At 41.0% G+C, this 13,421-nt stretch overlaps 1 protein-coding gene across 2 annotated transcripts; it reads right to left on the reverse strand.

Moving 5' to 3' along the window:
* Positions 1-533: 533 nt before the first annotated feature.
* LOC121689419 lies at positions 534-8,101 on the reverse strand. 2 transcript variants are annotated; one of them, XM_042069223.1, is made up of 3 exons: positions 7,997-8,101; positions 7,641-7,712; positions 534-2,635 (listed from the first exon to the last, which is right to left on the reverse strand). In XM_042069223.1, exons 2-3 carry the CDS (start codon positions 7,649-7,651, stop codon positions 844-846), a joined length of 1,803 nt encoding a protein of 600 aa, XP_041925157.1. In that variant the 5' UTR covers positions 7,652-7,712; positions 7,997-8,101; the 3' UTR covers positions 534-843. The 2 variants fall into 2 exon arrangements, with proteins under 2 accessions (XP_041925157.1, XP_041925158.1); XM_042069224.1 differs by having other exon boundaries at positions 7,993-8,044.
* Positions 8,102-13,421: the final 5,320 nt, after the last annotated feature.

The following is a 13,421-nucleotide window of genomic DNA, read 5'->3' on the forward strand; positions in this document are numbered from 1 at the left end:
CCCAGCTGTGGCGCAACTGGCTGGGACACCTGCACCGTACGCCGGCGACCCGGGTTCGATTCCGGCCCCGTGGTCCTTTCCGGGTCCCACCCCGACTCTCTCTCCCACTCGCTTCCTGTCCCTCTCCACTGTCACTATCATTAAAGGCATAAAAAAGCCAAAAAAAACCAACTGGTATAAATTGGTATTGAGAACCAATGCGTTAGAGATGGAAAGCTAACAAACAAGCTGATTTTCCTTTTACTGCATAACCTTCTGCTTTCCCTCTGGGCCATTCTCCATTCATGCCCCCGAAGAGCCAGTCTCTTATAGTGATCTAAATGAGCCAAGGGTTTAAGCAATGAGTACAGTTTCGAGCACAAGCAGGCTTGTGACTAGTGATGGCCAGATGCACATAGAATATACTTATTATGCATCATTCCTTGGCATACCAAATGTAACAAATGAGGTTTTAGGCAGTGTGATTAAGATTTTCATACTCTTTTCATAATCCAAATAAATGAAATGAATGTCTACTGTATGTGCACTTCATCCACATGAAATATGAATATCTGTGTTTAATAGAAAGGATCAGTTATACAGTCCACATTCCATTTCTACTTGTCTATTCTGTGTAAAATATCATGGTGAATCATCTCTCTGTGTCATTGGAATGTGAAAAATATCATAGATAAGTAAGCCTCAAGTAGCTCTAGCTGTTTCAAAACATTAGGACAACATGTAAGGAAATGAAAAACAGAAACAGCTCTTCATGACCACTCTCTGTGAATCAGGGTTTGCAATTGTATGTCTATCTGATGTAAATTGTACAAATTACAGTTTGCATTGCATTGCATTGCATTGTTATTTAAAGGACTTTTGTTGTTCTTGGTCCATCCTTGCCATAATCTTGTCGAGTTTGCTTTGGGTGAGGGTCCCAAAGGCTTTCATTTTACCTGCTGTGATGGTCTCAAAAGGTTTTGCCTTCATTTGGGTCAGCGCCTCATAAATCCCAGTCTTGTCTTGCTCTTGCTGTTTTGTCTCTAGGGCATTTGTGTCATGGTTGGCCACCTGGTTGGTAACTTGGCTACTTCTCTCTGTCCTTCCAAGGCCTACCCTTAAGTAGACCATGGCAGCGTCGTTGGCCTCTTCAGTGGTCTTCAGCTCCTGTAGCGACTGGACTTTCTCTGAGTTTCCGGCTTCCTTCAGGATGTCGATAATGAAGTCCAAATGGAGCAGTGTGGAGAGGGAGTCGCTCTTGAGGGCGATCCTCTCCAGGGTGAGGATGCTCTGGTAGGCCTCCTCCATCAGCTGTGCCTTCTCCTCTTGCAGGGCATCGAGCTCGCTTTCCACTTGGTTCTTCAGCTCCACTTTCTCCTGATATTCCTCCTCGTACTTTGTTTTGAGCTCTTCATTGATTTTCATCACCTTCCTTGTCTTCTGGATGTACATCTTAGCCTCCTTTGTGTGCTTAGAGTAGTGGCACTTGCCAGTACACACAGTGCAGTACTTTTTCTTCATGGCTTTGCACGATTTTAGCTTTTCCGAACAACTTGGGAAGTGGCAATTTTCCTGGCACGTATCGCATGAGGTTACTTTTTTTGATTTCTTTGGATTTGACCCAGTGTCGACCTTCTCTTTGTATGGCTCATCAACTTCAAATTGTAACTTCTCGCATGTTTCTAGATCTTGACGGTTTTGTTCCATGGCTGCATCGATTTGTGCCATTTCACATTCCTTAAGGTTAATGGCATTGATCCGCTCTTCAAGGTTGCCGATGCAAATCTCTAGCTGCTTGCGTTCTCTCAGAACACTCCTTGTGGACCGCAAATTCTTCTTGTCAGTTGTCTTCAAAAAGTTGAATAATTTTTCAACACTCTGCATGCCCATGTTCCAGGCTGATTTGTGAAGGCTTTCAAAATCCTTGTCCAAATCAGGTTGGCAGTTGTCAAACAAGAAGTGCTCAGGTTGGTTCTGTTGGTTTTTGGCACACAGAATATTCCCTTCAGAAATGGCAGCAAGTACATTTTTGGGGGACTTCCCATCTGAATGTGTGACAAAAAGCACTATGTTTTTCTCCAAGTCTTTCCCGAACAGTGACAGAATTGCGTCAAAGATGTAGCGCTGAGAGGCTGTGAGTCGGTTCTGAGTGGACCTCACCACAAGTCCAATGGCATCGATGCCGCGGACCTCATCCTCAGATCTGAACAGCTTGTTCAGATTCTCGGCTATCAGAAGGTCATACTCCATCCCTCTCGTATAACCATACCCAGGTGTGTCAATAATGGTCAGGCAGATGGGGTTCTCCTCCACAAAGACCTCGTAAACAGTGATGTTGGTTGTTTTGGTTTCAGACAGTTTCACCTCTACCTCCTCTGTGATATCAAACCAGACTTTATCCTCCCACTTTATGCCCAGGAGGTAGTTGACCAAAGTGTTGATGATGCTGGTTTTCCCTGTGCCAGTCTCCCCCACCAGCAGAATAGTTTTGTTCATTTTTCTCAGGTCTCTCTCGCCAAATGTCCATCTTTGGACCATTGGATTCTCATCCAGGTATCTCTTCTCTGTTGGCAGTCGGTAGGCTATTGGGGGTCCAAGTCTGATCTGAATTTTCTTTTGCACCAAGAACCGCAATGGGGATGATGTACCACTTGTTCTGAAGAGGAAAGAATATATCCACTTGACGTTAAACATTTTTTTAAGTCACATGCACAAAAATGCTAAATGACAACAAATTATCATTTGATGAACATAATATCATACATATTGATTTAATGTTGAGAATGTTGAATGAAATCTGGAGTCAAGGCAGTGCAATGATGGAATTTCAAATTATAATATTCTTCTATGGGTCCATATCAGTTCAAACTGCTTTGACAATAAGTTAGCTTTTTTTTAGTGAATCAGTCCATGTCATGTCCATGAGCCTAATATCTTATGCCGTTGGTGAGACATGCCTTTTCAATTATGGATACGCTCTAGAACAGAGGTTCCCAAACTGTGAGGCGCGGAGGGGAGGCGCGGACGGTTGATTAAAAAAAGAAGGAAAAACGTTTATTTCATGTTAGAACTATCTATGTTTTTTTTTCAATGATTATGTAATTGTCAACATTATAAAATCGAAATAAATCATAGAAGAGATGTATACTAAATGTTTGGGATAGTGGAAGTATTATTGATCCCTTGAGAATGAATGTATTGTGCCAAACTTCATAACGTAATTTAGCAACAGTGCCGCCAGCCGAGCTAGCTGCAAGTTACCAGTGAACGGTAACTTGCAGCTTGGAGCTTGAGCTCCAAGCGGATTTGTACACGCACACTGTTTACAGCTCTTCGAGTTACGGTAAAATGTATTTTTTGGTACATAGCTAATTTAGATAAACTTATGGTGTGGGTGCTTGTGTTTCTTTAGGAATCCGCCGCCTTGGTTTATAGAAATTAATATTAAATTACAGATACACGTAAGAGGTTAGACATACGTGACAGTAATATGTGACGTTCCGATAGCTAATTTAAAATGGACAGATTTGTCACAATTGCTGCACGGCCCGAGCCTGATATGGGCAACAAAGCCAAACGTCGAAAATATGATGAAAACTCATTGCATTGCATAGCATAGTATAGCACCGATTTAAGTGGATTAACTGAAGTGAATATCATTATTTGAAAATGATTGTTGGGGCGCGGAGGTGTCACTGTTTTCAGAGGGGAGGCCCACATTGATGGAGTTTGGGAACCCATGCTCTACAAAAAAAATTACAGCAAATGCCAAGGTTGTCCCATTCTGTGGGCAGGGGGCCCCCATGGGGTGGTCAGGCGTGACTGCAGCCACCCCGCTATGAACTCTGGACATTCCAGTGGCCACCCCTACTGGATATACATTTTTCAGTGGGTAATACTTTTAATTCAATTGCCTAATGTCTAAATAAACAACATGACATGAAATGGCAATATGACAATTTATGACATGAAAGAAAATAAAATGCAGCACCTGCTGCCGCATCATCCAAAGATTGTAGATAGGAGTATCTATTTACAATCTTTGGCGCCACTGTCGTCACTGTCACATATTTCCCCCCTGCCGATTGCTGATCACTGTTACTGCACTGTCACTGCACTTGCACTGGTTTATAAAAATTAATTTCACCAATTACCAGTGAGCTCTCACCCATTTCACCTTGACATAGCTTTTCCTGAACTTTAGGACAAACCCCGAAATGTATTTCTAACTATTCGTCAGTAACCATGCAGTTTAGACTGTCATGATAGGGCCCAAAAATGCTTTTGCTCACCTATCTTACTCTAGAAAAGATGGTGAATAACCCAATTTCATAAAACAGTGGCGTGTTCCTTTAAGCCCAGTTTGGACGAGATTAGTTTTACGTAGAGACGTGGGGTAAATTAATTATTACCAGGGGTTTTATTTATTTCCTTTCCGAGGAACTTCAAAGTGTGCTTGCTCAGGTGCGGTTCATCAACAGGACCAGGCAGTGAATTGTGCATTGAACTCAACTTGATCCAAGGATTCCAACGGTACCTCATTTTTCAACATTGGGCATACAAGTCAAAGGTTACGTGCAGTAACACACGTCTGAAACGCCAAAACACACTTTTGCTAGTTGCAGCACACCCTAGAGGTCAAAGGGCACAACATTTCATATGTGTCCTCATGTTGGAGTCCCGAGTCCATATACCAAGTTTTGTTTTGATATGTTAAGGTTTTTGCTGAGATATGACCTTACTTCCTGTTTGGCAGCTTCACGACTGATTTCAATTGGCTTTTGCTCACTTATCTAACTCTTGGGGAGATGATGAATAACCCAATTTCATAAAACGGTGGCGTGTTCCTTTAATTCAAATGCAAAATTCCATAATGAATGGTACAATATACCGAACAGTTATTTCAGAGCAGCCGCGTAGTGTACTTTCTAAGCTTATAACCAGATATACACCAATTCTGGAAATATGTGTATTAATGTAGTCAAATTGCTACAACAAAATTCCCTGATATTCCATGACTTTGCCCCCAAAATAATACAATTCCCTGACTTTCCATATCTGGAATAGACTTTCCAAAATTCCATGATATTCCAGAAATTCCATGACCCATGGCAACCCTGTAAAATGAATGTTAGCAATGCTAAGCAGAAAAGTTAGCATAGGTTACCACTAGTCACACTGTGATGTGTCAATTTGCAGATGATGGAAGAGAAATTCGCTGGATATTTCTTCTTTTTTAAAAAAAAAAAGAAAAGTTGGAACAAGGGAGATGCAGAAGACAGGGGAGCCACATAGATTTTATGATGCTGAGGATGAGAAAGCACTCAAAGATGACCACCTAACTCAGCCAGAGCAAGCCAGGGGATCATGTCAGAACAGGGGCAGAACACAACGACAAAACTGTGTATCCTTTATAAGAAAATGGATGCTAGGGACAACAATATTATATATTGATACATGTATTGTATTGTACTGTTATAGCATGTCTACACTGTATTATGACTTATGATATATTCATATTCTGATGTTAATTCATAGTTGAGCTTGAAGTCTAAATAGAATTGCCTATATTTAAAATGTTAGCAATTATTACTGTGGAAAAGGCTATTATTATTATGACCGCGCGAAGCGCTGGTCCTATGTCCAACAAAGGTGGATAGGCTGCATTAAAATGTACATTATCTATATGTTAACGTGGTGAATGTGAGTGGGGGGAGAGTTCAGAGGGGGCGTGGCCGGTTGAGAACCTGGTGCAAACGTGACCGTAGGCTTACAAAAGTAAGCCTTTTTTATTTTTGTTTATTCACCAAAGTGAAGTGGTAAACAACATACTACATTGGCCGTTTTTTCACTGCTCCGTATTGTAAAAACTGAAGTTATTTTTTTTCTATTATTGTGTCACCCCAAGATGTGGCTACCCCTGGCCACCCCTATTAAAATGTTCTGGGGGCGCCACTGTTTCTGGGAGGATATTTTATCCACTATCCTTTCGTATCCTTTTCTTGATCTTTAACAAAAACCTGTCTGACATGGTGGTGCGTCTTTTGGGAAGGAGTATACACTTGATTATCTAGATAGATAAACTCGAACTGGTTAATTATGTGTCTCAAAACGGGACCACATGATGTTTGTTGTGGCTTGCGTGCACATGCCTATCCTCCACATGTTTTACCTCTCTTAGACTGAACTTGAGTAAAGTATTTGCTGATATTATCTTATCCCATCAAAAAGGTTTTGCTGCTGTAATCTCAACAAAAGGTACAGGCTAGAGAAAACACTCATACAACACAATTGCAAATTAATAGGAAGAGGGAGGATTTTGGCTGCATACTATTATGATATAGACTAATTATACATTAATAGTCTACAGGTAATAGCCCATTGCAAAAGCCTGTGGTGTATGGTAGTAACATGCGTGGAAATAACTTGCAGTAAAGGGGCAGCCATGGCCTATTGGTTAGCGCTTCGGACTTGTAACTGGAGGGTTGCCGGTTTTAACCCCGACCAGAAGGCACGGCTGAAGTGCCCTTGAGCAAGGCACCTAACCCCTCACTGCTCCCCGAGCGCCGCTGTTGTTGCAGGCAGCTCACTGCGCCGGGATTAGTGTGTGCTTCACCTCACTGTGTGTTCACTGTGTGCTGAGTGTGTTTCACTAATTCACGGATTAGGATAAATGCAGAGATCAACTTTCCCTCACGGGATCAAAAGAGTATATATACTATACTATACTATACTATACTATACTATACTATACTATAGAGTATATACTAATATACTTTTTTAATCAAAGAGTGAGCAGAGCAGCAGGAGCGTTACCAGGTGTTTGCTTACATCAGGTGTTTTATGAAATAGAAGTGTCATTTAGGCTATCATCTGTATAATTCAAAACAACAGTTTAATTTATTGTGTGGATACGTTTTAACAGTTAACTGTGCATTTGAGACAGACCGAGGAAAAGAAGACATCTCACTTTAGCATACATGGCATGTAATTCTGCACATGGATAATTTCATGGATAGGGCCTATGACTTATGTTGCTATCTGGTGATTTAGACCTGATCTACCCACAATGAATAAAAAGTCTTGAGGAGGAGAAGAGATCTATAGTGACAACAACTATGATGGCTTCATCTTGATGATTAATTGATGGTAATTTTACCCAGTATACAGACTTTCATTCAATATTCTCAAGTTCCGTTCAATATAGGGATCCATTCAGTATTGACGTTTTAGCCTACAAATTCAGATGTCTTTTGATATATTCAGACATTGATTGAAAATTTTCAAATTCATGTCAAGATATCCAGGGTTCTATTCAATAGTTACACTGATGTTAAAACTTTAAATGGACAACTGTCACTACATAAATAATTGTGATGATGAGTCATCCTACACACTGTACTTGTAATATCTGTCTTAATGGGTAGTTGGCTGTACACAAAATAATTTTAGTTACATCCAGGTAGGCATCCTCATGCTATGATCTTCATATCATATCACATCATATCATAAACTAGGTAGGAAGACTCCAGAGAATGTAAAGTTTAGGAGTGAATCTGACAAAGCATTGTAAACTTCTTCAATTTCCCCTTGGGGATCAATAGTATCTATCTATCTATCTATCTATCTATCTATCTATCTATCTATCAAACAGTACTCACACGTAGGCCATGTTTGATTCCTTGTATTTTTCATGTAACTGTTTGTTTGTGGTGGGGCCTCCTGCCAATTTTCTGTAAGCAAAGTAAAAATGTTAAATCATCTCTTTTACCCAGAAGGCCACTTATTCAGTTCCAGTTTGAGCATGCATTATGCTTCACTCAGTTCCATTTTCTTGTTTCATTTGGTCACCATATACAGTAACTGTATAGTACAGTAACTGAATATTACAGGGTTCATTTGAAATTTTAGAAAAGCCCAGATGCAACTGGACAATAACAAGTGAAGAAGAACAAGAAAATCTAAATGGGTGTAGGTGAACACATGAAATGGAACACATGAAATGTCTAGAACTTACTTTTGGATGAGTTTGGTGTCCCTCACTGAATCTCAGCTTGAAAATGACCGGACAGGACCAACATGCAACCTTATGTATTCGAAGAAAACTACTTCCTCATTATAACACATTCCTAAGGGTCATACTCAGGTAATTCAGCATTTTTCTATCAGTGTTATCTTTCAACTCAGTGGAAGGTATGACAGTTTTTTTTGTCTGCTGGCATTCTTTCATTGCTGTGTTGATATTTATCGTTTGTCCATGTTCGGGAGCCAATGAATGTGGAGGGAGGATCCATGTCAAAGATTTGATTCACATTTTGATTAAACATGGTAAGGGGACTCCATTTCCTGATGGTTTTGTTCATGATGGAATTCAAGGAGCCAGCCTAGTGGGTATTTGAATTACACGTCATGGCAAAAACCCACGGTCAGACATGGGCAGTATTTTAACTAGATGTACCGCAGAGCGGGACAAATTATGACCGCCGCCCAGTCCAGCACATTTTTTCCACAAAAATAAATCACGCTGAAAGGCCTATATGATTTAAACTGTCTCACTAAATTGCATTATCCACACTCAATTCTCACTGGTATCTGCTAGACAACAAGTACCAAAACATGATTAGTTCATAGATTTCACATGTAAAATTTATTTTATACAACCCCACCCCCATCTTGCCTGTTCATAATTCTGAGAAATTCTTGTGTGCATGTGTGCGTGTACATGTTTATGTTTATGTGTGTGTGTGTGTGTGTGCGTGCTTGTGTGTGTGCCTACATATGTGCCTGTGTTTGTGCATGTGCATGCATGCGTACATATGTCAACTGTGTGAGTATGTGTCATACGTATGATTACTGTGAATGTATGTGTGTGCGTGTGTATCTGTTTATGCACATGTGTGCACATGGAATGGGTTAACATGACCCCTGGAGGAAAACATACGGAAAAAATTGGTCATCCTAGGCCGTACGGTTCTCAAGATATTCACAGAAAACTGTGTCTGCCCTACCCTCGTTTTGGGGGGTCCAGTCCAGTGGGGGGGCTACAGATCAAAACAAAAAACGATGGTTCCATGCTATCCATGTGGGGTTACAAGCCCACCAAGTTTCGTGTACCCCGGTCTTTCAGTGTCCCGGGAATCCTTGCTGGTGTACGGTCACTAAATGTACACATCAATTATTTCATTGTAAGGCCCCCCATGAACGAAAGTTCACGAAACTTGGCATGCAATCGGAGGGTGTCATAATAATCCTACACTTTCAATTTCGTGTAGTTTTGACCATGTCAAAGGTGATGAAAACACCTAATTTTATGCTTTTTAATTTTTAACTAGGTGGCGCTATACATGAAATAAGTGGTAATGGGATAGGTTGACATGCCCCCTTAAAACCAACATACAAAAAAAGGTGGACCTGCTAGGCCCTACGGTTCTCGAGATATTCACAGAAAACTGTCTCCGGCCACCTACAGGCCAGTTGGTGTATAGTAACATAAATTAATTTATTGTGTGGCCCCCCATGAGCGGAATTCCACGAAACTTGGCGTGCATTCAGAGGGTGTCATAATGATCATACACTTCCAATTTCGTGCAGTTTTGACTATGTTAGGTCACAGATACCTGCGATTACGACCCCTCATTTTTACTTTTTTGTGTTTAACTAGGTGGCGCTATACATTAAATGAGTGGTTATGGAATGGGTTGACATGGCCCCTTGAGATCAACATACAAAAAAAAATGGTCCTCCTAAACCCTACGGTTCTCGAGATATTCACAGAAAACTGTGTCTGCCCTACCCTCCTTTCGGGGGGTCCAGTCCAGCGGGGGGGCTACAGATCAAAACGAAAAACGATGGTTCCATGCTACCCATGTGGGGTTACATGCCCACCAAGTTTCGTGTACCCCGGTCTTTCAGTGTCCCGGGAATCATTGACGGAAATTTGGGCATGCGAAAAAGAAAAAAAAGAAAAAAAAAAAATCTGACTAAACCTATATGACCGCCGCTTCGCTGCGCTGCGGTCATAATAAAGGAGGAGACGGAAGCAAAGAACTCCCCGATGCGTAAAGAGTTTTCTCCACCAAGTTCACTAATTCTGTATATCGGGACACCTTGCAGGATGTTATTCTGTTTGTCCCCCATGTTGCCAGTCATTTATGTAGGCAATAGGTATGCATTTATTAACCTGACCCTCGCCAGATGAATTTCGTTTCGCTTAGCTCTGCCTAGCTTCACTCACATCCATCTGGGACCTCTTCCATTGAGAGTGATTTCTGCAACCGACTTTATGGTTCAGCCAATCAGGACGCAGGATGGGAGTTTCATAGATGTGACGTAGTGGAGAAGCGACCGTGAGACTGTTATCAACGTCACGGGTTGGCTTCGATGTGAGTGGTTGAAGTAGCTGTAGATGACGGACAAGTGGCTTATTCAATCATATGCAAGCATTTTTTGATTAGGCCCAGCCTTCTGAAACACCATTCCAATGGATCGGTTCCAGATGGATGAGTGGAGCTAGGCGGAGTGAAATTCATCTGGCGAGGGTCAGGTTATGCATTTATAGCACAAAAAGGGAAATGCAGTTCAGTTTAAAAAGAGGCCGACCTGTTAAATGTGTCGTTCTACATTCATTGGTTACGGAAATGATGGTGGGTAGTATGCCATGTCAGTGGTTCTCAACTGGTCTGGCTTTGGGACCCACAATTTCCCATGTTCATAAAGTCGCGACCCATATATTTTTTAGCGTTCAAGCCAATGGATATGGTGAGCTACATGGTAAGACAAGCGAAGTGCCTGTAGGCCTACTTGTTTGGAGCATGCGGATGTTTGCCATTAGCCTACATTTGTGAAGTCTTCAACGCTTGATGTCACCTTTCAAAGTAAGGTGTGACTTTGACAGGGGTGCCTTGTTTTCATGTGGCATTTTAGTTTTGATGGTTTCATGCTCTCATGTGCCAGCCATATACTGCACACCACACAGTGGGGTTTCTGTCCTATTTTGTCCTCAGTTTAAGTGAATCCATATCCGAGCCTACAGTAGGCTACTTCAAATATTCATGGTAGCAGCCTACTTGCGTTTACCATGACCTGTCACATAAACATTGTCTATGTCCATGGCAATGACTGATATGTACGCTATGAATAAAGTTTATCAAAATAAAGGTCCAATATTAGATAAGGTAACATTTTAAATTGCCATTTTTTTTTAAATTTATTTTTAACCACAAACTCTGCGACCCACCCAGAACGGTTCCACAACCCACTTTTGGGTCCTGACCCACCAGTTAGGAAACACTGTGCTATGTTACAGTTGAATCCAGTGTTCCGAAGTTTGCTTCTTGTCAGTTCAATCATCGATATTGGATGTGTACATTTTTTTACCAGATCTACTTCATAGGAGCCTCAATGTACAGAATTAATACTGTAGCCCTCTGCCAGCCAATCAGAAAATAGTATTTCTTGTCTCTTGGGGATACATTTTCAATAATATACCTTGTAGTTTCTTTTTAAAAAGTTGGTATACCATGATTATTGTGTGGATATTTTTGTATTTTCAAATTACTAATTACTTGTATTTTAATTAAATACATTTTTCACATCAGTAATTTATTTTGTTACATTTTATGAGCCAGTATTTGTAGTTTGTAACAAAATAGTTTTTGATGTATTTGTGCCCACCTCTGCCCACGGTGTATATTTCTGGCTGAGCTAGTGAATGAATGGGGATGGTACTTCCTTACTTTCTCCAGTTCTATTGCTGCTGTCATGTGCTCCTTGTAAGCAGTGGCTTAACTATAGTAGGTGCAGCAAGTGCAGTCGCAACAGGGCCCGTGACCTCCCGGGGCCCGTCGCTACCCCCGCCCTGCCTCCTTTTTTTTTTTTTAGAACTTTAGAATGTTAGAGCACGGAGAGTGAAGCGTCACTTTGACGATCTATCGGAAGATGAGCGCTTAACCGATGCAGATAGATACTTCAAAGTGCAGGTATTTAATGCAACTCTGGACATCATAATCAGTCAGCTCTCCCAAAGATTTGCAAGTATGCGGGAAACTTGTCGTGTTTGAGTCTTAACGTCCTATGACCCTTCAACTCGCAGGTGATGATGAACTGCTTGAAAAGGCAAGACGTTTGTCAGACCATTATAGCAGGGACATTGCACCGACATTCCCAACACAACTCCTCTCATTCAGGTCTTGCTTTAAAGCAGAGATTTCCCAGAAGTCATCTATTTTTCAACTTGCCAAAATGCTGGTGGTAGATTATGACAGTGTAACATCCACATTCGGGGAAGTGTGTACTCATGTTGTTTCTGACATTGCCTGTGACTGTGGCAACAGCTAAGCGATCTTTTTCCAAACTCAAACTTATTAAGACCTAAGGAGCAGCATGGGGCAGGAGAGGCTCCGTGGGTTAGCTATCCTGTCCATTGAAAATACGAGAGCCAGAGCATTAAATATTGGGAACATCGTTGACGATTTTGCACAACAAAAGGCTCGTAAGATGGCCTTCTTCTAATGGCCTAATTCACGCATATTGGGGATTGTATGCATATGAATGATTTTATTTGGTTTCTGGACGGTTAAATAAGTTAGGCTACATTAAGTTTTGTTTCTGCGCAGTGCGAGTTTATAAGCAAACAATCTACGCTTGCAGTTTCAGCAGAGGGTTGAAGAGGCGCATTGAGTGTTCCCATAATTCCATGCGAGTTGATGTTAATGTAGTAATATTAGATTACCCTGGCTTGCAGGCTGTTAATAAAATTATTATTTTATGTTTTCACATGTAATGGATATGTAGTCGTGTGTTTTTTATTTGAAATTGTAATCTGTAACTACTAAACTACTTCGGTGCCTCAGGCCCTTTGCATAAACAAATGAAGTCACTCTTAATGTGTATTGCATGTATCAGAGCTAATTCATCCTGGGCCAAAGATCGTTGGTATGGGGCTCGCGTAGCACTCTTGCACCTGGGCTCACCATTGGTTTGATACGCCACTGCTTGTAAGATCTGTTACTAACACTGAAAATGATGAAGATAGGTGGATCTTCTCTTTTCAACATGCTCTACCCATGTGCAATGTTATGAATAGAACTGAATAATATGCGAAAGTAAATAGACATGTTAAATCTCATCAAACACAGAGTTGTGCATCTCGAGAAGGGTATATAGTGGTATGAGGTGGGAAATTAAGCATAACATTCTTGTCTTGTAACATCATTTCTTAATTTATTTAAATTATTATTATAGCTATGTCAGAAAATGAGACTGTTTTATAGAACATGTGCAAATGACGCCCTCTACTGGACAAATCTGTTCATCATCATATTTCCTTTAACAGCTGTCATAACTCTAGGGTCAGCCCTTTGTGACTCATGCTTACATTAAAAATGCAACACTATGTACTGGTGAACAAAGCAGTCCTCACAGACTCCTCAGTCCAAAGAAAT

Source organism: Alosa sapidissima, chromosome 18 (genome assembly GCF_018492685.1).
Source record: "Alosa sapidissima isolate fAloSap1 chromosome 18, fAloSap1.pri, whole genome shotgun sequence".
Classification (NCBI taxonomy): Eukaryota; Metazoa; Chordata; class Actinopteri; order Clupeiformes; family Clupeidae; genus Alosa; species Alosa sapidissima.